The sequence below is a fragment of the Prunus persica genome, chromosome G3 (genome assembly GCF_000346465.2).
Source record: "Prunus persica cultivar Lovell chromosome G3, Prunus_persica_NCBIv2, whole genome shotgun sequence".
Lineage (NCBI taxonomy): Eukaryota > Viridiplantae > Streptophyta > Magnoliopsida > Rosales > Rosaceae > Prunus > Prunus persica.
In genome coordinates this window covers 25,560,789-25,584,010 of record NC_034011.1, presented here as the reverse complement: position 1 = coordinate 25,584,010, position 23,222 = coordinate 25,560,789, and the positions used below count along the sequence as shown (strand labels likewise).

Below are 23,222 nucleotides of genomic sequence, written 5' to 3'. Positions count from 1 at the left end.
ATGTATGCATATATATCTTATTTCTTTTTTGAGACGAATGATTTCATCGAAAAACAACATTATATATTTTCTTCGAATAAGGTATTAATATCAACGAGAATATCAAAGAGTGTCCCGATATCAAGACGAGACACTTCATGAAAAGATAAAGCAAAACGTGCTAGTCTATATGAGCCATTACATTAACTACTCTGAGAACATTTAATCGATAGAATGTATCATGCAACTGCCTAACAATAGTGTGCATTAATTCCTCAATCAAGCTTTCTTCATTAGACCAATTGACAGTAGAGCCACCGACTGCACGAATCATACTTACCGCGTAGAACTTTGAAAAGAAAAAATAAATGTTATACCAAGGCTGTAGAACATAGAACAAACCATGGTTATACTATGGAAAAGCAAAAATACAAATAGTGGTCATTTTAAATGGTTAATTATATCAGTAAACGAAAGAAAATGGCTTCTTTTTTTTTTTGGTTCTAAGGGAGCCGAAGCTCAGAAATAAAACTACATAAACAAATTTCTGGGTCTAGTAACCCCACTCAAATCTTCTAGTAGATAATGTCCAAACTCTTCAGGCACACCCTCCCAAAAACTACACCACAAATTTAGTTTTGAGCTTAGAGCTGCCAATTTATTCGCAAGGCAATTTCCTTCCCTATATTTATAGAAAAATACTATAATACTTGGACCTAAACATTTTCTGACTGCTAGTCACCAAACTGTAATATCTAATATGGATGCTCTTCCTCCGACTATATGAAGAAAGTCTTTGTATACTTGATTTTTCTTCTTTCCAATATTGTATATGTTAACTCCGTTTAGTTTGGTCCATGTGTGCCTGCCTTTTTAGTTTGAGTCGAACAGTTCATGTGGAGGGGTCTGAACGATCAGAGTATCAAGTGAAGTAGAGGAGCCATTCAGCCATATATTGACCCACAACCCCAAATTGTTTTTATATACTTTTAATGAGGTTAGCAAACCTAGGAACCTCAAATACACCCGGCTGAAGAGGAGGAAATGTAGCTAATTTGGCTCCAAGAGTTTTTCGATCGCGTGATCATTCGAAGGATGTTCATTTATTGGTTACACATACTGTGATGGGAATAGAGATTTCAGTGGAATGCATGGCCACGGTCGTCCTTGGGGAAGGAGGGTCGAACTCAAAAGTCAGATGTTGGACAGCAACCCATGACTTTTAGTTATGCTTATGTCTCTTGTTCTGATGAATCAGCTTGTAAAAATTTATCTCTCCATTACCTTTCGGCATGGATGCACCTTGCACGTACGCTACATACATATATATATATATACACACTACTTGTTCTGCTAGCTAGAATGTTCATCTCACATCCTTAGCTAATATATCTACAATGGCTTTCAAAGCTACGCTTCTGCTTGCTACTGTTCTCTTAGTTACTGCAAGGGTATAGAGTCTATGCCTCAAGTGTTGTCAACAGTTAGGTGTGTTTAAATTCACTGATACCGATCCTGTCTTTGTAGGTTTCCTCAGATGATCATCCAGAGAAAAACGCAAAGTTTTGGGGGGTATGATCCTTCTTTCCAATATTGTATATTAACTTGATATCACTTTGCACATCCTTCGACTACAGCTAGTGACTAAAATTTGAAAGCAGTACTGTTATCCCCTCTGGTATTATTTAAATTGAAGTTTTACACATGACACGATACATACATACAGCTATTTCCTTGGGATCAAATTTGATCTCTAGTGCTAATTTCCACGGATTTGAGATGCTCAATTATATATTGAACTCATGATCTATACAGCTATTTCCTTGGGAGGATTGGGATGAACCACCATTTAATATCCCAATCCCAATACCGACACAATCTCCACCACCGCCACGATCTCCACCACCTCCAGCCAAAGCACCGGCTCCAGTTCCACCTCCAGCGAAAGCACCTGCACCAGCTCCTGTGTACCCAGTTAGGTCCATTCACATTGAATAAATCTACGCACTACTTTGTCTAATGCATGGTACCAAATTACAGCTAGCTCAACAATGAGGAGTAGCTAATTGAATTCAAGAAGAGTAGCCAATCTACGCACTACTTAATTGTAGATACAATTATTTTTACCTTTAATTTTTGAATTATTGATAATGAATGCATGCTTATGCAGCCCCCTTCGGCTCCGACTCGGAAAAAGGACGGAAAAAAGGACAGCGATGAGTCCTTTTTCCCAGGAGGAGGCGTTATCCCACCGTTCGTTCCCGTTCCGCCTGTCTTCCCAATTGTACCGCCTGTTCCAATATCGGGCGGCGGAACCCGGAGCCCGAGCACAACTGGTCCCCCTCCCAGCACCAAACCGTCACCCTCACCCGACACCAAAACTCCAAACAACCCCCGTCAATGCACATGCGCTCCTCCAGTTCCAGTAGTGAAGAACCCTAACCCTAATCCTCAGATCAAGGCCCCGCCTGCTCCACCCTCTCCCATCAAGTCCCCATCCACTCCACCATCACCACTTCCCAAAAGGGCAACGGCGCCGCCTTTACCTCCGAAGAATAAGGAGCCACCACCTCCAAAGAAGAAGGCACCGCCTCCACCACCACCGTCGGACGAGGAGGAGGGAGCACCGGAGGAGGCACCAGCTCCCTCGCCAAAACCTCTGGGGAAAGCACCACCTCCAATACCTCTAGCGAAAGCACCGCTGCCGCCTCCACCTCCGAAGATTAAGGCGGTACCAGCTCCCTCCTCAAAACCTTGTCCGAAAGCACCTCCTCCGAAACCTCTGGTGGACGCACCTGCTCCGAAACCTAATCGGGTGCCCAAAGCACCCGCTCCGAGGCCTAATCGGGTGCCCAAAGTACCAGCTGCACAACCTCCACAAAAAGGACCTAGGAGACCTAATGGGGGACGGAGAGCACCTGCTCCAAAAATGGATCGGTTGCGAAAAGCACCCGCCCCAGAACCGCTCGTGGATGAACCGGCTCCGATATTGTTACGCTGACATGTTCTTGAAATTTTGGAATCAAGTTTTATCCTATTTTTCCCTCTCTTGAGTTCATGTCACGTACGCTGTACAAGTATGAGAGAGGCAAAAAAGAAAATAACAAAAATAAAAGGCTTTTCTCTCGTTGTTAATTTTGTAATCCATCGTATCCTCCTATCTATGCATATCATAAAATAAAATGGGCAATTCAATAGACCCCTTTGAGTATCCAATGATTTGGTGCTTCGTTTTAACAGAGAATATTCAGGCAAACATATAGTTAATATGGCGCCCAAGGATGTGCACGATTTAAAGTTGAAAGGATATGCATTTTGATTTGGATCCTCTCTCTTAACCTCATATGCAAAATATTGTTCAACATCCTTGATTTTTAGGAAATGAAAATCAATATGGGAATTTTTATTTTTTGGAGGAGTAGACTGCTTTTAATCATGAGCGCTTAAAAAAAGAAAAACAATCTTACAAGAGATGGAAACTCGAAAGCTAACACACTACAAGGGGAGGGGTGGTTTGTAAACCAAAATACGTTTTTACTAGGCTAGGCCCCGTTAACAACAATATTTTTTTATAAAATATTTATATATAAGGCAATTTCATAAAGATTGAAATCCACTACTATTTCTATATAAAATTAAATATAAATAATTCAGTATAAGTTCAATTCTTATGATAGAATTTGTGTGCAATCCATACACGTAATCCAAGTCCTTTGATTTCAATGTCACATAGGATTACATTCATTTTCTAATCTTATGATGTAATCATATATATTTTTTCTTTTTAAATTTATTTTCATGTTCCAATTATGCCCTTTTGATTTATAGTGCAAACTCAAAATTGGACCTATATCGAAAGACCCAATCATTATTGGCGGCTGCGGTTCAGCGTCGGATCTTCACTTGCATTTCGGCGTCGGATCTCCACCACCATCTTTTTTGTAATTTCTTTATGTTTGGAATAAGTTGCGGAGACTCTTTGGATTCTCTGTGTAGTTTTCACCTCTCCTTTTGTGAGAGTTTTTCATCTCTCCTTTGTGAGAGTTTTTTCATCTCTCCTTTGTGAGAGCTTTTCATCTCTCCTTGGTGAGAGTTTTATTTGTATTGTTATAGCTTATTTGTTTCAAGCTTTATCTCTTTTTTATTATTCTAAGTTTGCAATCTTAGTTGGGATGCCTATGCCAGAGTTTCTTCGATCTTGCCTGATCGTAAGTGGAGACATATTTGATTTTCTTAATTTTGATATTAGACCGCTCCGTTATTGTAATGGCCCTTTTGTGGCTAGTTTGTATTGGCCCTTTGTGGCTAATGACTTTTTTGGCTGAATTATAAATGCAATCATAGAATTTCTCTAAAAAAAAAAAAAAAAGAACATTAAAAATTGAACCAATCTTGGGATGCGAGAGGAATACGCATATATAAAATTGATTATTTGTGTAAATTCCACCGCCACAAATTTGATACGAGTAATTGATTTGTATTTGGTATGTAAATCATTTTTTATTATAAAAAAATACAAATAAATTACAATTTGAAACGAGTAATTGATTCCTTAATTCTTTAATGTCTTTTCTAGACATGCCAAGAACATCTCGTAGACTCGTTACATATGAGCAGCCTCACATGAATTATTCATTAGAAAATAATATAATCTCGTAACACGAACTAAAAAATGCGATCTTTTTATTAGATATGTAAGTTATTACCAACCCAGGATGGTCAGACAGGCACAAAGCAATGAACCACGAAATTCATGAAACTTCAGCTTTTGGGTTACAAGTTTGGTGAGGCAGGCCTCGTGTGAAGGACATCATCAAAGGGATTGTAACACTTACTCTAATGGCAAATGGATCTAAGAGTTTAGTTTGGTGCATGGGCACCGTCCTTGGAGAACTCTCAAGTCAGATTTTGGTCAGCAAGCCATTACTAATGTCTCAGTGATCGGATGAAGCTGTCACATGACACTTCAAAAACCTATCTCTCCACCTAATTTCAACACTATTTATACCATGTTCTTGTTTCTAGCTAAACATATATGTACAAAATGGATTTCAAAGCTATGCTTCTTCTGTTTGCCTCTGTTCTCTTAGTTTCTGCTGAGGTAATTAATTATGAATTTTCATTTTTATCTTTAATTCATCTTTATTATTTTTCCACAAAAGTTTTGAATTGGTTTATCTGTCTAGGTCTCATCTAATCATGGTCCTCATGATCAGGAACTCAACATAAAGGTATTACATATCTTTAATTATATCAACAACCATGCAAATATATTGAGTGTTAATTTTCTACAGTTTATTACTGTTCTATTGGGTATCGGTTCATCACATTAGTTTACGAACAGGATCGGTATATACGCTACGGTAATTTACGTAAATGGAATCCACTATTCAGGGCACCACCATCGCCACGTCAGATGAATGAAGCGGCTCCTACCGGAGTACTTGTGGTCATGCCACTTAGTGCTTCCCGAGTTAAGACCAACAAGGGTAAGGACGTGTCCAATTTCATGAAAATATTAAATAGAAACGTGCTTTTGGGTTAATAACGTTAATTACTATGTGTGTTTTGCTGATTTAATTAATTTAATTTTGTGGGCATGGAGATTGCGTCCCGTTGTGTGACAAGAGGTGCAAAATAGAAACAGATAAGTATATCTGCAGGAGATTATGCATGGCATGCTGTGGCCGCTGCAAATGTGTACCTCCGGGAGATTATGGTAGCAACATGAACAAATGTGGCAAATGCTACACCGATAAATACTACAACGGATACAAGTGCCCTTGATTAATTAATCCTCAAATCAACTAGTTAATTAAGCACGAGATCGATGTAATTAATAAGTACTGTGAGACTTGATTCACAGATGCTACAAAATAAATGGGTTATGTATTACTTAATTTCAACATCTATTTATTATATGGGTGATAGATAGACCCAAAGTATTTAATTATATTGAGTCAATGGCTTGTATAATTAGTTAATCAAAGTCAATTCATGAAAATTGAAGTCTACATATTGCTATTTCTACATAAAATAATAAAGTTTTTATAATTATTTATTTGGATTTGATGGAACCCTTGCCCAATGAGAAAGTAGATTGATTGATGCTGTTATTAGTTCAAGCAGAAATATTGAACGCAAAAAAACAAGGTGTGGCTATTCGTGATGAGCATTCTTTGTAATTGTCACCTGCAAATCACATCACTATAACTCATTCCCATCTGATCTGCTTTTGCTAATAATAATATCTGGACCCAAGTGCCTGTTTGCTACCCAGAAGAACAAAACTCGAAACATAGAAACTGGCTTCAGTGAAATTGGCCAGTAATTACGTACAGAAAAGGACACAGAGAAAAAGCTAGCTTGGCTAGGGAATTTGGCTTTATAAATAGGTGAGAACCAACACAAGGAATTGCAAACCAGTCAATTGTTTACTTGGACAAGATCATAAACCATCACATATATATTTATAGAAATGGCTTTCCAGAACCAAAAGGTTGCAGCTATCATGGTCATTTGGGTTGCAATTGCTAGCTTGATGCTGGCTGTTTCAGCAGCAGTTGGCACTCCTGAAGCTGCTCCTAGCCCATCTGCAGCACCAACTCATGTCATTACATCAGTTCCATCGATTCTGATTGGTGTTTTGGGCTTCATTATGTCTCTCTTTTAATTTGTCCCAAGCTATATGCTTCATGAAAGATTATCATGTTCGTGTTGCTGTTGTTGTTGGCTCTTCTGATCGATGTGTGACAGTATCTGAATGTTAGAAATTCCATATATATGGTTTTCCCATATATTGTTGTAATATTCCATGGTAAATAAAGGTTGAATTAATTCTATGTTATACACAGCGGTTTTTGTTTTATTTATTTATATAAGCGATATTGAGAAAGAGAGATTTGAACACATAATCTCTAGTGTGTATGAGTAACTCTTCTTAACTACTTGAGTTATAAGCCTCTTATATTATACTCATAAGTTTGGAGACAAGTAGCATTAATCCTATTTTTCTTTCTCACTAAATTTAGCTAAAATAACCTTAAAAATCATGAAAATTTTCATTATCTTTTGTTGTTGTCGTCGAAATACGGAATTTTTGACAAAAAAGAGAGAAGATTTGGTGTGCAACAGAGGAAGAGGAAGCCAAAATGCTTGCCGAAGAAAAGAAAAACAACGGCAGAGGAGAAAAACGAGCCACTTTCTCTCCATAAATGTAGGGAGCAAAAAGTTAGTTAGCCAAATTAGGGAGTTGTTGAGGTTCATCTAGCAGATTTTCCTCCAAAACTTCCTATTTTGACTAATTAAGAAGTCGATATTACAATAAAATCAAGTATTCATCTGGGCCTCGGCCCTATATGTAACTGGGCCCAGAATTGAGGCCCAATTGATAAATAGGCCGAAATTCTTTATGGAGAAGACTAGGAAAAAGACGGAGAAGAGTAAGAGGGAAGCGTTGAACGACGTTTGTGAGGATCGGAGGAAAGCGGCGGAGTGAAAACAAGAGAAGCGAGAGATGGGTGGTGGAGAGAGAGAGGTAGGAGAAGGAAGCAACGTAAAAGCAAACGCGAAGAGAAGAAGAAGGACATGGCTGAAGAGGAAAGAGAAATGGCTTGTAGTACTTGGCGTTGTTCTGCACGCCGTTTATATGCTCAGCATTTTCGACATCTACTTCAAGTCCCCCATTGTTCATGGCATGGATCTCGTTACCCCTCGTTTCAAAGCCCCTGCAAAACGCCTCGTTTTACTCGTCGGTACGGCCATTTTCCTTCTCAACTTTACTCTGTTTCTTGTTTGAGTTTGCTTTAAAGCTTTTGAGCTTGTGCTGCAGCTGATGGTCTGCGAGCTGACAAATTCTTTGAGTCCGATTCTGAAGGAAAGTTTAGAGCTCCATTTTTAAGAAGCGTGATCGAAGAGAAGGGTCGGTGGGGAGTTTCACATGCTCGTCCCCCCACTGAGTCAAGGCCTGGACATGTTTCTATAATTGCTGGGTTCTATGAAGATCCCAGTGCTGTTACGAAAGGTTGATTCTTTTTTCTTTTTCCTTTTCTTTTTCGCATTCATACAGACGAAAATGGCTTAACTGGAGATACCCAATTCGTTTCGCAGGCTGGAAAGCTAATCCTGTTGAATTTGATTCGGTATTTAACCGAAGCCGGCATACTTTCTCTTATGGTAGTCCTGACATAGTTCCAATCTTCTGTGCTGGCTTGCCTCACACCACCTGGAACAGTTACCCTCATGACTTTGAAGACTTCGCTACTGGTATCTCTGTTCTTTTGTTTTTACTTTTCAATTTGCAATTTCTACTATTAAAGTTTACGTATTTAGTGATTTTTTTTTTCCTTCAACGCTAATGGTTTAAACAAATTTAGGCGTGATAATGCTGTGGGTATAAAGATACTTCTGCTGTACACTCTGTTCTGTGGTTCTCACTTTCAGCTAATGCTTTACCAATTTGTATGTGTTAATGCAGATGCTTCCTTTCTGGATGAGTGGTCTTTTGATCAATTTAAGGGACTTCTGAATAGGTCCAAAGAAGACCCGAAGTTGAAGGAGTTACTTTTACAGGATAATCTTGTCGTATTTTTGCACCTACTTGGCTGTGATTCAAATGGTCATGCGCATAGGCCCTTTTCGTCCATTTATCTCAATAATGTTGCGGTTGTTGACAGTATAGCTGAAAGGGTTTACAATCTTCTTGAGGATTATTACATGGACAATCGTACATCATACGTATTTACTGCTGATCATGGAATGCATGACAAAGGTTGGATTTTCTTGTACTTTAGAAATTTTTTGCTTCACTTTTTTCACTGAATTATTATAAGTTTGATCCTACATCATTTTTTCCCTTATAATGGTTCTTACATGTTATTATTTTACTGATAGGAAGCCATGGAGATGGGCATCCTACAAACACTGATACTCCCCTTGTTGTTTGGGGAGCAGGTGTTAAACAGCCCAAGCTAGTCTCCAGCAGCAATCATTCTGATTGTGGCTTTCGTTTTGTTGATGAACATATGCATGACACGCCAACACCTACAGAATGGGGCCTTCATGGCATTGAAAGGGTGGATGTTAATCAAGCAGATATTGCACCTCTCATGGTTGTCCAATTTGTTTTCTTGAGTTTTTTCCCTTTATAACACCTTCAAGTTTTTCACTCTTATTTGCTGATTGATTTTTCTGGTGATTTTTCTGGTAGTCAACTCTTCTTGGTCTGCCATGTCCTGTAAACTCGGTTGGAAGTTTACCCCTTGATTACATAGACATGATAAAGGTATAGTCAACCAGTTTGAAGGTGGATTTCTTGTCTTTGTTTTAAAGGATGTAAAAGATGTTATCACTTATATCTTCGCCAGCATATGTATATTCTATTTGATTAGTTCTGCTGGTTCAACTAGATTATAAATGGCTAGACAACTGAGATTTCCTTTTTGTTTCATTGTCCAGGAAGATGAAGTTGAAGCTGTGGTTGCCAACACGAAGCAAATTCTCAACCAGTTTCTTCGGAAATCACGTATCCTGTGTCATATGATTGTGTGTGTATATATGTGTGTATATATATATATATATATATATATATATATAAGTGATGAATAAGGAGTGTTTATAAGATAAAGATCTTAACAATAGTGTTTTTAAGGATATTCACTATATTCAATTCTACTGAAACTTTGTGGAACTAAAGTAGGTAGAGACTGCATATTTAGTAATCTTGGATTTCTTGACAAAATTAGAGACGAAGCAGTCAAATTCGTTATATTTCAAGCCTTTCAAACCACTGGGCGATTATTCCTCCCTATTGGATAAGATTGAGGATCTAATATCTATTAGAGACTATGCAGCTGCAAGGAAGTTGTCTGAAGATCTCCGAGTCTTGGCGCTGCAAGGACTTCACTATTTTCAAACTTACGATTGGCTGATGCTCATGACTGTAATTATTCTTGGGTATATTGGTTGGATGACCTATATTGTTCTCCATGTGCTGCAATCTTATACTTCATTGGCAGGGTATATGTTTAGAAAGGAGCAAGCAGATCACCAGACAGATAATACCAGAAAAGTAATGTTTGTGTAAGCTTGACCTCTTGTAAGCTTTAATAGTGGTTTTCAAATTGAAGGAAGGAGTTCACAAATACAGATTTTTTAAGAAAAAAAGGAGCTAAAGTAGAAGTTTGGAAATATATGAGATTTGGATGTCTATAAGGGTTTTTATATTCTCTTTCTATTCAACATAACTCATGAATCTCATTATTTACTGTAGGTACAACTTTGTGGATGCCTTTTTCTGGGACTACTTTGTATTATACTGTTTAAGGAGCATTCTCCTCCTCTTTACCATGCATACACATCAATGACAGTATTTCTGTGGACACAAATCTTTAGTGAATATCGGTTCATCAAAGCATTATGGAAAGAGTTATATGGAAGAAGAATCAATTACTTTGCTAAAATTCTAGCCACTGGTGTTTTCTCAGTATTCATTCTTGAATTCCTGGTATTGAATCAAAACTATAAGTTTTCATGCTGCAAGCCATGTTAAATTGGTACTCTAAAATTCTGAACAGTGTAATTTTGGCAATTTCTGCAGGTGAATAGCTTTACTCAGAGGAAGCTATACACTTGGTGTTTCCTGGTTTCTGGGGTCATATCCTTCCTTTATCTTTTAAAATTGATTCCTTGGAGATCTGGCGTACCAATCTTTGTTTGTGTTGCATGTTGGTTCTTGTCTGTATTTACTTTGATGCCAGCAGAAATTCCCGATAATAATCGTCTAGTGTAAGCCATCTCTTCTTGAATACATCTCTATGGGGTTGGGATGGGAGGAGGTAGGGGTGTGTGTGGTTAATTTTTCGAACAGTTGCAGATTTCATTGTTATTGGAAAGATCTTAAGAGTTGTTAGGACATTCTCCAATTCGGACAATGCCTTTGTTGTACTGTGAGAAATCTGGCCGTGGTTGAGATTTCGTTCATTCAATTTTTTTACTACTTTTTAAAATGAAATACACATTATCAGAAGGGAGGGTAAATGTGGTATATGCTCAATGCATATACCCCTGAACAAGCCAATATGTTAGTTCCAAGAACTAAAATCAGCTATCATAGATATCTTTATTAGGTGTGTGTAAAATTAAGAAAAGAATATGAATGCATGTATAGTTAGTCAACAAAGATAAGCTATTTAAGAAAAATCGACAATATACTGTGTCAATTATCTTGAGTTCTGTGTCTATTGTAACATTTGGATTGGCCTTGAAAATTATGTGCATTCTGTGACAATTCATGTTCATAGGATTGGGAGTGGAGTTATGATTATTATGATAGGAGTAGCTGCTAGGTTGCTAGATCTGCATACTGAAGGAAACAAGTACTGGCTAAGTATCTGCAATCATGACAAGAAGCAACCTAAATTTCCCACGCTCTTTCAGTTACAGGTACTTAACCTATCTCTGTCCTCTGTTGGTATGGAAGGAAGCTTAATGTATAGGGTGTAACGTAACAGATATGGAGGTAATTTTTATTTATTTTTTATTTTTTTATGCTTGTGAATTAGGCTCTTTTGGTTGGATTATCATCCGTGATGGTGTCAATATCAACCTCTCATAGAACACAGAAGCAAGAACTACTTGCTTTGCACCAGATTACAAATTGGTCCATTGCTGGTATGCTTTTGAACTCGTCCCTTCTAGGTTAATGATTAACATATCAGTTGACAGGTGTTTAATGGCTGAAGAATTTATATCTTTAAATTACATGACTATTTATATTTATCTTTATTTTGTCTTGGCATAGGTATCTCGATTGTACTTCCATTGTTTTCCGCAAATGGTCTCTTGTCCCGGCTTACTTCCATATTTCTTGGTTTTGCGCCCACATTCCTTCTATTATCTATTGGGTACAGTCTATTTATATGCTAACTGTCATGCTTGCCTTCATTTAAAAGATTTTTGAATATGCGGGTTGTTAGGATGAATTTTTTTAATTATCTTTTCATTCATTCTGAAAACTTATGCAGATATGAAGCTGTCTTCTACGGTGCTCTGGCTCTTGCACTCATGGCTTGGATACTAGTTGAAAACACACTTATTTACTTGAGTAAGGTGAACAGGTTGTCAAGCTCCTTTAACAATATGGAAGATAATGTCATACTTGATGGTAGATACTTGCAGCTGTCTGATGTGCGAATTCCATTAATCTTTGTAAGTGCTATCTTTTCTTTTCATTACCATACTGAAGAAATTGCCTGATTTTTCTAGAAATTTAATGATTTAACTGCTCATGATATTGATCTCTGATGTCTTTTGTGGTTTTAGATGGTTTTATTTAATGTTGCCTTCTTTGGAACGGGTAATTTTGCAAGTATCGCAAGCTTTGAGATTTCATCTGTCTATCGATTTATTACCGTCTTCAGTGTAAGTGAAGGTTGAACTTTCCTTGGCATCTATCAGATTTGTTGCCACTGCTTAGCTGATATTATTTGCTTGTAATTGCAGCCGTTTCTTATGGCTGCCTTACTTATCTTCAAGTTATTCATTCCATTCCTGCTCGTCATGTAAGTGCAGTTACAATTTTGTGTGTGATAACAAGCTGGTTAAAACACCGTTCTTATTTTGCACTGTTCGTTAATAATAGAATGGAAAAAATGCAGTTTTACTTTACTAACATGTAGAGTAAATTCCTTCTCTCTTATATATGAAATTGTAAGAAATTGTGGTTGTCTTATAATTTGTGTTTGACTGACATGCAGATGTGTATTCAGTGCAATAACAAAACTAAACCGACTTCCACGGTTGGGATGCTATTTCCTCGTTATTTTGTTCTCGGATGTAATGACTATGCATTTCTTCTTCCTGGTAAGGTTACTGTGTTCTTGAGATGAAATTATGTTTTGGACTTTGTCGTAGTATTTTTGTGTTGTAACGATAGGAGAATTACCTTACAAAGTAATGTTTCAAATGATTTCCTTGGTTAGAAATGTCTGATCCACGCAGCATACTACATGTGCATGGACGAACACTTGTATTATACTGCATCAGATCAATGCTTTCTCGAAAACCCTACTGACCATTTTGATTGATATCAGGTCCGAAATACAGGAAGTTGGATGGAAATTGGTAACAGCATCAGCCATTTTGGAATCGTGAGTGCTCAAGTAGTCTTTGTGCTGTTGCTTTTTGCCGTCACAAATATATACACAAAAGATATCAACATTGGTTCAGTGGACCGGTCATCTCGGAAAGCAATGTAAGCAATGCTAAACTGGGATATTGGGCATCGAAATAAATCACCAGTTTTCAGGAAAGGTGAGCTTTAATGTTCTTAAGGCGCCTCTCACGGTTCTAATAGCAGCTTCCCACTCTACAACTTTGCCCGTTCTTCCTACAACTGCAGTTTGCTTGGAGATGAGAGATTCTTAGCAATGGGATTTTCCAAGTGTTCCCCATTCAATTGAAATTTTTGGCACGCTTCTCACATGTATTGATTAGTTGATACAGTTTAACCAGTTAAACCCATTTACAGATCATTGATCAATTTGTAAATAAATTTATTTATATTTATGGTTAGAAAGATTAAGAACAGAAAACAAGTTGGGCTCCCATTTCAAGCCTATTCACATATTTCAATGTCCAATTTCAGCTCATCAGCAATTTTGCTGGGCTTGTTTGCCCTGCCCGTGTATTCACATGGGCTTCATGGCAAAGTGGCCAGAACAATTAGCAGCAAGTAAGCAACTCGTTTGCAAAATAAAATAGAACAAATACTTTGGACAACAATAAGACAGAGAAAAGAAGAGAAAAGGCGAGCATATTATAAGGCTTTGATAATTTGCCCCATAAACTTATATCTAGCTTTCAATTTACACCATGTATTTTTTTTTAATAGAAAATAAAGAATAGGAACTTCTATTTTTCGCCAATTTTTCCATTGTCATTTAAATTTTCAATATTTTATCTAATTTGTCGTTAAATATGAGGGTAAATTGATAATTTTCATGTTAAAATAAAATAAAATAAAAATAATTAAAAAATTGAAATAATAATTATAACACTAAAGTAAAATCTTACCCAAATCCTAGCCTCCCATGTCCTCACAAATCACACCACCACCCATTCTATCTCCCTTGACTTCTCTCTCTGCCCTCATTGCACCCAAAGATCGAACACATCCCATACAACAACACCAAAACCACCACCATATATTTGAACCCAAAAAAAAAAAAAACCAAATCTATTTGAGCAAAAACCACACCAAGGGCGGGGGGTTGTGGCGAGGTGGGTAACTTTGTGGGTGTCGAGGCTAGGCATGGGGGAAGAGAGAGAGAGAGAGTGATGGTTGTGGGGTGGTGGCTGTGGGAGGGTGGGCTGCTAAGAAGGGAGGGCGCGATGGGTAAAGGGGTGAGTTGCGGGTGGGGGATAAAAAAAGAGCACGGAGGGGGTATGTGGATGGGGATGGTTTTCTTTTTTCGTTTTTGTTTTGTTCTCTTTTTCTATAATTTTTTCTAAATAAAAATAAATTTATTTTTAATGATTTAATAGAAAAATTGATGAAAGGTTGATGATTTAGATGGCATGGGAAAATTAGAGAGAAAAAGAAAGTTTATATTCTTAATTTTTTATAAATAAAAAAAGAATGGGGTAAATTAAAAATTAGTTACAAGTTTAAGGGCAAAATGAAAAGTTAAGCCCATATTATAATGATGGTGAATTGTGAAGAAAAAGTATGGCCACTTGCTTAAGCTCTTCGGAGAAGCTTTCAAGAATAAACTCGACGTTGACGAAGAAGTAGACTTTGCTTTATTTTGTAGACTTGGTGGAAGTTTCGTCGCCGTGAGGCCATTTGATTGGAGGAGGGATAGCAATTCATTTCCATGTATATAAGGAATACATCAACCATCCTGGTTTTCATTCTCCTGTACTGTGTGTGTTAACAGATCTGAAAAAGCTATAAGAAGAAGATGAGCAATCAGTAAGTAAAGTTCAATGTTCTTTTTCTTTCTTTCTCAATAATTTTTTTTTCTTTTTATAGTAAAAATTTAACGAAGTTAGTTGCTAAATTAACACCATATCTTACTCCCTGTTTTTTGGTTTGATTTTTTGATGACAGATTTAGCAGCGGCCTAGAATTGGCAAATGTGCTGTTGACCTCTGAACCCCTACACCAGTCATGGGATGCAATTCAGAATGATAAGCAGAAGGTCAATCCAAATGCACAACCAACCTTACACATTAATACAACCCAACAAGCAAATCTTACCATCATAACTTTTCTGACTTCACCCATGTCTTTGAGGGGACAAGAAGGCTTGATTTTATCATCAACTTTTAAGGAAAGAAATCTCCCTGACTTTGGATTTTTGCTCAACAAAAGCAACCCAAGTTTCTCCCTCAATGAAGCTGCAATCAAGCTCTTTGCCTCTCGTTTTGATGAGCTCTGTCTTCTGAAAACTGAGGTTCGTTCCTTCTCTCTCTTTCCTTCTGTTTTTTGTCTTTCCTTAAACTCATCATTTCTACTTTTGACAACTTGTGAATTTGGAGAAACCTTAGAGAAAGTCTATAGTAATCTGATAGAGTTTCCTATTTTGTTTGTTTGACCATTTAAAGTAATGGAGTTTTTCGTTGTCATAATTAATTTGACAAACTATATTGCAATTGAGTACGTGACTAGTTTGTATATATGTAACTTTTGATAATGTTTGTGGCACAGATTAGCAGATCAAATTCATTAGTAATTATCACTGGATACTCTATGGGAGGCTGTGTGGCTACGCTCTTCACCTTATGGCTGCTAGAAAGCCTCAACTTATCAAAAGCCAAACGCCCCCTTTGCATTACTTTCAGTTCACCCCTTATTGGTGACGAACACTTCCGAAAATGTGTTTCACAATTCTCAGCATGGACTTCTTGCTTCTTGCATGTAGCCTCTATCCAAGATCCTGTACCTAAACTCTTCCTATCCCCAAATCCAACTGCTCTTGGAACCGGTACTAAAGTTGGTGCTTATAAGCCTTTTGGAACATTCCTGTTGTGCTCTGATTCTGGTTGTGCTTGCTTTGAGGACCCAGATTTGATTTTGGAGTTGGTGGCAGCCAACTCTCAGGGTGATCAGACCCAATATCCTAATGTGGGGATTCAGTTTTTTGATTATGGACAGCTCTTGGAACGTCTCAAGCTCAAGGCATTTTGTAAAGATGTCTTTGAGTTGGCTGAAAGCGATAGAGTTCCACTTAAAGCTAGCATTATCACACAACTGGCAGCAATATTTGGAGTTCCCCCATCACAGGTAGCAAAGTTTCAATGCAAATATGTGATTTGATAATGTTTTATGTTTTCATCCTATAAGCCTACAACACATACATTATTTGCAAAAGAATGTTAGAAATATTCCCCGTTGTTAAATTTTACTTCTACTAATTCCTTCTCTGCTCCTTTGTAAAAAAGGCATTGCAACAGAAACAACTCAATAGTCTGATAAAGAAGATGGAAACACATGAATATAAATTAGCAATACAGAAGACGAGGGCTTCCAATGCCGCCAAGAAAATTAATGATATGAAAGTGAACATGGCCTACCTTGAGTGGTACAAGAAGGAGTCAAAAGATAGGGAAATTGGATACTATGACGTGTACAAAAACAAGCATAACAGGGCTGACTTCAACGTCCAAGAGTTTAAGAAGAAGCTGTCGAATTACTGGCAGGACTTGGTTGAAGAAGTAGAGAATAGGCCCCAGAAAGAAGGAGCTGCCTTACGAACCCGTTGGCTTATGGGAGGTACAAACTACAGAAGGATGATGGAACCACTTCACATTGCAGAGTACTACAAGGACAAGGATGGGAAAAACTACATTGAGGAAAGGCCTAAGCATTTCATTCTGTTGGAGAAATGGTTCGAGGAAGAGGAGGAAAGGAAGGTAGCAGAGAGAATTAGAAGAGGGGAAACAGTTGAAGACGGTCCAAGCAAGTCAAAAGCACAGAACGTGGCTTCTAGTCTGACTGATGATTCTTGTTTTTGGGCACATGTTGAGGAGGCTCTTATCTTATGCAATCAGCTGGAGAAGGGACAACCGAGTTTTCAAGAAAGGGAACAATGCAAGCAAAAGTTGATAGAGTTTGAGAAGTATGTGTTGGATGCCCTCAAGAATTTTGCAGTAACCCCTGATATTTTCTTGAAGTATAGCAGCTTTATGGCATGGTGGAAGCAGTATAATAAAATTGTGCGAAGCTCAACACAGCTGGGTCGTATCATGACGGATGGCACGTACCGCCATTATGAGAAAGGGGTGAAGGTGGTTTTCGAACCTCTATAATCCAATGAATAAGTTTTATATGCCAACCGGATGGAGCATGTTGAAATTTGTGCCTTCTTGGTGTGCTTCCTTTTGTATTTTCTTTTTCCTTTCCTAGTAGGCTTTGGTGGTTGAATAAACCTGTGTTGGTGGCTTTGTTGCTTTGTAAGGGTATTGCAAATTGGGTTTTGCTGCCAATCTTGGAATTAGCAGAACTTTGTAGCTTGTTTTAAGTTTTATTAATCTTGCAGATGAATTTACAAAAGAAAAGCTTGTAACTAGTAAAGAAGTTGTAGCTGTAAGTTGTGTTGTGTACATGTCTCTGGTGTATGGATGAGCTGTTGTTAATTAACTTGGATGTTGTCATGGATACCAAAATTTAGCAAATACATATATGTATTTATATATGGGAACAAACCCAGCTTAGATGGGACCATCATGCATATGCATGATGCACATCTCCGAAAAGCTTTTTGAAGATTATGGTGTATTTGAAGATTATTATAATTTTCTCTTGACAAAGTGATAATTAAAATGATTCAAATGTATGGGAGGAGGATCTATCTCGAGTGTACGAGAGTAGACACACTCTCTTAGTCAACTCACCAAACTCTCAACTCATGTCTATTTGAAGATTATTAGGTGGAATGGGGTGAGTATTGACCATGTCAACTCCAGCGCTAATGATACACCCCTGGATGCATCGATTCATAAATACAACTAGATCACTGCTATTTAAGATTTAACAAACAGAAAAAAAGAGAAGGGCCAATGGGCCATTTCAAGAAATGGCGCTGAGGCTGACTTAGAAGTTTCCTCTTGCTGCTTGCTGCTTGCTGCTTACTGCTTAGATTAGTCATCAAAGTTTTGATTGTGTCTTCCTTTTCTTTCTTTCAGAAATGTTGACATGTTGTATACCATACCACCATATCACCACATGAATCTTTCTTTTATGTGGTTTTAATAGGAATAGGATGCTTCTAGTTGGAGCATGGTTGTAAATGAACCTTGTTCAACATCAATAGAAAGGGAACTTCACACAGTTTTGTCCATAACGGACTAAGACCAACTGCTATGCATTGTCTTAGCATTTTACAGCTTTGATTTATAAGGATGTTTGGATTGAGTAAATCATATATTACAAGGCTTGCAGTTGGGTATCAAATTACATGCTCGGCTCGGTTTTGATGGCAGGCTAGAATAGATACTATGCTTAATTATGCCATACAAAGTTGATCAAACTGCAGGCAAGTTGGGGAGGGGAGAGGACTTGAAATCAGTCATTCCTTGGCTTGTCTTGAGAAATCCTTACTTCACTTTCCTCCATGCCGTCACAAGCTGCCCCGGGAGGCCTTGTGCTCGGCTTTTTGTCGCCGGTAGTGGCCATACAAGACTGCTGCGGGCACAAAATTCTTTTGGGTGTCTTGACACTTTGTTTGAAATTGCGACTCAAGCCTTGTGTGTAGAAGCGTGAATTGAAGGATGAACGGCTTTGTTAAGTTAGTGAGCCACAGCTCGGAGATCATACGAGTCATATAAATTTCTACCGCTCTGCCCGGGGCTCAGCCTCCATAGAAGGAAATGTAAATATATTAAAATATATTTAAAGAGTATCGCAGCGTGGTTATATTTATTAAATATTTTTAAATTTTTAAATATTTTTGAATATTTAAATAGTATAGCCGCTTGGCTATACTCTTTACTATTTTCAAACATACGATTGGCTGATGCTCATGACTGTAATTATTCTTGGGTATATTGGTTGGATGACCTATATTGTTCTCCATATGCAGGGCTGCAATCTTATACTTCATTGGCAGGGCATATGTTTAGAAAGGAGCAAGCAGATCACCAGACAGATAATACCAGAAAAGTAATGTTTGTGTAAGCTTGACCTCTTGTAAGCTTTAATAGTGGTTTTCAAATTGAAGGAAGGAGTTTACAAATACAGATTTTTTTTAAAGAAAAAAAGGAGCTAAAGTAGAAGTTTGGGAATATATGAGATTTGGATGTCTATAAAGGGTTTTTATATTCTCTATCTATTCAACATAACTCATGAATCTCATTATTTACTGTAGGTACAACTTTGTGGATGCCTTTTTCTGGGACTACTTTGTATTATACTGTTTAAGGAGCATTCACCTCCTCTTTACCATGCATACACATCAATGACAGTATTTCTGTGGACACAAATCTTTAGTGAATATCGGTTCATCAAAGCATTGTGGAAAGAGTTATATGGAAGAAGAATCAATTACTTTGCTAAAATTCTAGCCACTGGTGTTTTCTCAGTATTCATTCGTGAATTCCTGGTATTGAATCTAAACTATAAGTTTTCATGCTGCAAGCCATGTTAAATTGGTACTCTAAAATTCTGAACAGTGTAATTTTAGCAATTTCTGCAGGTGAATACTTTATTCAGAGGAAGCTATACACTTGGTGTTTCCTGGTTATGGGTTTCTTTTTTTGTTTTTGTTTTGTTCTCTTTTTCTTTAATTTTTTTCTAAATAAAATAAATTATTTTTAATAATTTAACAAAAAAATTGATGAAATGTTAATGATTTAGACGGCATGGAAAAATTGGAGGAAAAAAAAGTTCATATTTTTAATTTCTTATGAATAAAAAAAGAATATGAAGTAAATCTAAAGTTAACTACAAGTTTAAGGGCAAATGAAAAGTTAAGCCCATATTATAATGATAGTTGGTGAATTCTGAAGAAAAAGTATGGCCATTTGCTTAAGCTCTTCGGAGAAGCTTTCAAGAATAAACTCGACGTTGACGAAGACGTAGACTTATGCTTTATTTTGTAGACTTGGTGGAAAGTTTCGTCGCCGTGGGGCCATTTGATTGGAGGAGGCATAGCAATTCATTTCCCTGTATATAATAAAGACATCAACCATCCTGGTTTTCATTCTCCTCTACTGTGTTTGTTAACAGATCTGAAAAAGCTACAAGAAGAAGATGAGCAATATGTAAGTAAAGTTCAATGTTCTTTTTCCTTTTTATAGTAAAAATTTAACAAAGTTAGTTGCTAAATTAACCCCATATCTTACTCCCTGTTTTTTGGTTTGATTTTTTGATGACAGATTTAGCAGCGGCCTAGAATTGGCAAATGTGCTGTTGACCTCTGAACCCCTACACCAGTCATGGGATGCAATTCAGAATGATAAGCAGAAGGTCAATCCAAATGCACAACCAACCTTACACATTAATACAACCCAACAAGCAAATCTTACCATCATAACTTTTCTGACTTCACCCATGTCTTTGAGGGGACAAGAAGGCTTGATTTTATCATCAACTTTTAAGGAAAGAAATCTCCCTGACTTTGGATTTTTGCTCAACAAAAGCAACCCAAGTTTCTCCCTCAATAAAGCTGCAATCAACCTCTTTGCCTCTCGTTTTGATGAGCTCCGTCTTCTGAAAACTGAGGTTCGTACCTTCTCTCTCTTTCCTTCTGTTTTTTGTCTTTCCTTAAACTCATCATTTCTACTTTTGACAACTTGTGAATTTGGAGAAACCTTAGAGAAAGTCTAACTATAGTAATCTGATAGAGTTTCCTATTTTGTTCGTTTGACCATTTAAAGTAATGGAGTTTTTCGTCATCATAATTAATTTGACAAACTATAGTGCAATTGAGTACGTGACTAGTTTGTATATATGTAGCTTTTGATAATGTTTGTGGCATAGATTAGCAGATCAAATTCATTAGTAATTATCACTGGACACTCTATGGGAGGCTGTGTGGCTACGCTCTTCACCTTATGGCTGCTAGAAGGCCTCAACTTATTTAAAGCCAAGCGCCCGCTTTGCATTACTTTCGGTTCACCCCTTATTGGTGACGAACGCTTCCGAAAATGTGTTTCACAATTCCCAGTATGGACTTCTTGCTTCTTGCATGTAGCCTCTATCCAAGATCCTGTACCTAAACTCTTCCTATCCCCAAATCCAACTGCTCTTGGAACCGGTACTAAAGTTGGTGCTTATAAGCCTTTTGGAACATTCCTGTTGTGCTCTGATTTTGGTTGTGCTTGCTTTGAGGACCCAGATTTGATTTTGGAGTTGGTGGCAGCCAACTCTCAGGGTGATCAGACCCAATATCCTAATGTGGGGATTCAGTTTTTTGATTATGGACAGCTCTTGGAACGTCTCAAGCTCAAGGCATTTTGTAAAGATGTCTTTGAGTTGGCTGAAAGCGATAGAGTTCCACTTAAAGCTAGCATTATCACACAACTGGCAGCAATATTTGGAGTTCCCCAATCACAGGTAGCAAAGTTTCAATGCAAATATGTGATTTGATAATGTTTTATGTTTTCATCCTATAAGCCTACAATACGTACATTATTTACAAAAAAAATGTTTAGCAATATTCCCCGTTGTTAAATTTTACTTCTACTAATTCCTTCACCGCTCCTTTGTAAAAGGCCTTGCAACAGCAACAACCCAACATAAATATTCTGAAAAAGAAGATGGAAACACATGAATATAAATTAGCAATACAGAAGACGAAGACTTCCAATGCTGCCAAGAAATTGAATGATATTAAAGTGAGCATGGTCTACCTTGAGTGGTACAAGAAGGAGGCAAAAGGTAGGGAAATTGGATACTATGACATGTACAAAAACAAGCGGAACATGAATGACGTCAACGTCTACGAGTTTAAGAAGAAGCTGTCGAATTACTGGCAGGACTTGGTTGAAGAAGTAGAGAATAAGCCCCAGAAAGAAGAAGCTGCCTTACGAACTCGTTGGCTTATGGGAGGTACAACCTACAGAAGGATGATGGAACCACTTCACATTGCAGAGTACTACAAGGAAAATGATGGGAAAAACTACATAGAGGAAAGGCCTAAGCATTTCATTCTGTTGGAGAAATGGCTCAAGGAAGAGGAGGAAAGGAAGGTAGCAGAGAGAAATAGAAGAGGGGAGACAGTCGAAGACGGTCCAAGCAAGTTTAAAGCACAGAACGTGGCTTCTATTCTGAATGATGATTCTTGTTTTTGGGCACATGTTGAGGAGGCTCTTATCTTATGCTATCAGCTGGAGAGGGGACAAACGAGTTTTCAAGAAAGGGAACAATGCAAGCAAAAGTTGACAGAGTTTGAGGAGTACGTGTTGGATGCCCTCAAGAATTTTGCAGTAAGCCCTGATATTTTCTTGAAGTATAGCAGCTTTATGCATTGGTGGAAGCAGTATAATAAAATTGTGGGAAGCTCAACACAGCTGGCTCGTATCATGACGGATGGCAGGTACCGCGATTATGAGAAAGGGGTGAAGGTGGTTTTCTGATCTCTATAATCCAATGAATAAGTTTTATATGCCAACCGGATGGAGCATGTTGAAATTTGTGCCTTGTTGGTGTGCTTCCTTTTGTATTTTCTTTTTCCTTTTCTTGTAGGCTTTGTTGCTTTGTAAGGGTATTGCAAATTGGGTTTTGCTGCCAATCTTGGAATTAGCAGAACTTTGTGGCTTGTTTTAAGTTGTATTAATCTTGCAGATGAATTTACAAAAGAAAAGCTTGTAACTAGTAAAGAATTTGTAGCTGTAAGTTGTGTTGTGTACATGTCTCTGGTGTATGGATGAGCTGTTCCTGTTGTTAATTAACTTGGATGTTGTCATGGATACCAAAATTTTCCAAAATTTAGCAGAATACATACATGTATTATATATGGGAACAAACCCAACTTAGATGGGACCACCATGCATATGCATGATGCATGTCTCTGAATCAACAGCTACCAATTAATCTCTGTAATTTGACCAACCTTTTTTTGTTTTGATTCAAACATTTTTCCCTCATTCGATTTGGTTGTCTTTTTGGGTTTTCTGCTCAAAGGCAAAGACCATTATTATGTCACACTGTCTTCTTCACACCCGCATACTTTATGATTTTACTCACAGATAAGATTGTGGAGTTTATTTATTTGCATGTATTTGAAGATTATTATAAT

The 23,222-nt window shown here is 37.6% G+C and overlaps 4 protein-coding genes across 4 annotated transcripts; all 4 read left to right on the top strand.

Moving 5' to 3' along the window:
• On the top strand, positions 1,377-2,980 carry LOC109948152 (vegetative cell wall protein gp1-like). Its single transcript, XM_020560112.1, has 3 exons — positions 1,377-1,430; positions 1,795-1,953; positions 2,150-2,980. Exons 1-3 carry the CDS (start codon positions 1,377-1,379, stop codon positions 2,978-2,980), a joined length of 1,044 nt encoding a protein of 347 aa, XP_020415701.1.
• Positions 7,417-13,603, top strand: LOC18781740 (GPI ethanolamine phosphate transferase 1). The gene is made up of 18 exons (XM_020560394.1): positions 7,417-7,733; positions 7,811-8,002; positions 8,089-8,244; positions 8,456-8,749; positions 8,872-9,089; positions 9,188-9,262; positions 9,436-9,502; positions 9,723-10,048; positions 10,250-10,483; positions 10,577-10,764; positions 11,280-11,421; positions 11,541-11,649; positions 11,780-11,882; positions 12,003-12,186; positions 12,301-12,399; positions 12,481-12,539; positions 12,735-12,840; positions 13,071-13,603. Exons 1-18 carry the CDS (start codon positions 7,496-7,498, stop codon positions 13,233-13,235), a joined length of 2,955 nt encoding a protein of 984 aa, XP_020415983.1. The 5' UTR covers positions 7,417-7,495; the 3' UTR covers positions 13,236-13,603.
• LOC18784052 (senescence-associated carboxylesterase 101) lies at positions 13,975-17,676 on the top strand. The gene is made up of 4 exons (XM_020560395.1): positions 13,975-14,953; positions 15,092-15,437; positions 15,692-16,267; positions 16,426-17,676. Exons 1-4 carry the CDS (start codon positions 14,943-14,945, stop codon positions 17,290-17,292), a joined length of 1,800 nt encoding a protein of 599 aa, XP_020415984.1. The 5' UTR covers positions 13,975-14,942; the 3' UTR covers positions 17,293-17,676.
• Positions 20,009-22,889, top strand: LOC18782342 (senescence-associated carboxylesterase 101). The gene is made up of 4 exons (XM_020560396.1): positions 20,009-20,244; positions 20,359-20,704; positions 20,963-21,538; positions 21,697-22,889. Exons 1-4 carry the CDS (start codon positions 20,234-20,236, stop codon positions 22,558-22,560), a joined length of 1,797 nt encoding a protein of 598 aa, XP_020415985.1. The 5' UTR covers positions 20,009-20,233; the 3' UTR covers positions 22,561-22,889.

What these genes read in the sequence shown, in the direction of transcription:
- LOC18782342 (XM_020560396.1), top strand. An exon ending in TCCGTCTTCTGAAAACTGAG is followed by an intron (nt 20,705 to 20,962) that starts GTTCGTACCTTC and finishes TTTGTGGCATAG; the next exon opens with ATTAGCAGATCAAATTCATT. An exon ending in TTGGAGTTCCCCAATCACAG is followed by an intron (nt 21,539 to 21,696) that starts GTAGCAAAGTTT and finishes CCTTTGTAAAAG; the next exon opens with GCCTTGCAACAGCAACAACC.
- LOC109948152 (XM_020560112.1), top strand. Translation starts at nt 1,377, where the DNA reads ATGGCTTTCAAAGCTACGCTTCTGCTTGCTACTGTTCTCTTAGTTACT. An exon ending in TTCTCTTAGTTACTGCAAGG is followed by an intron (nt 1,431 to 1,794) that starts GTATAGAGTCTA and finishes TGATCTATACAG; the next exon opens with CTATTTCCTTGGGAGGATTG. An exon ending in CACCAGCTCCTGTGTACCCA is followed by an intron (nt 1,954 to 2,149) that starts GTTAGGTCCATT and finishes ATGCTTATGCAG; the next exon opens with CCCCCTTCGGCTCCGACTCG.
- LOC18784052 (XM_020560395.1), top strand. An exon ending in TCTGTCTTCTGAAAACTGAG is followed by an intron (nt 15,438 to 15,691) that starts GTTCGTTCCTTC and finishes TTTGTGGCACAG; the next exon opens with ATTAGCAGATCAAATTCATT. An exon ending in TTGGAGTTCCCCCATCACAG is followed by an intron (nt 16,268 to 16,425) that starts GTAGCAAAGTTT and finishes TTTGTAAAAAAG; the next exon opens with GCATTGCAACAGAAACAACT.
- LOC18781740 (XM_020560394.1), top strand. Translation starts at nt 7,496, where the DNA reads ATGGGTGGTGGAGAGAGAGAGGTAGGAGAAGGAAGCAACGTAAAAGCA. An exon ending in TATTCATTCTTGAATTCCTG is followed by an intron (nt 10,484 to 10,576) that starts GTATTGAATCAA and finishes CAATTTCTGCAG; the next exon opens with GTGAATAGCTTTACTCAGAG. An exon ending in TACAAATTGGTCCATTGCTG is followed by an intron (nt 11,650 to 11,779) that starts GTATGCTTTTGA and finishes GTCTTGGCATAG; the next exon opens with GTATCTCGATTGTACTTCCA.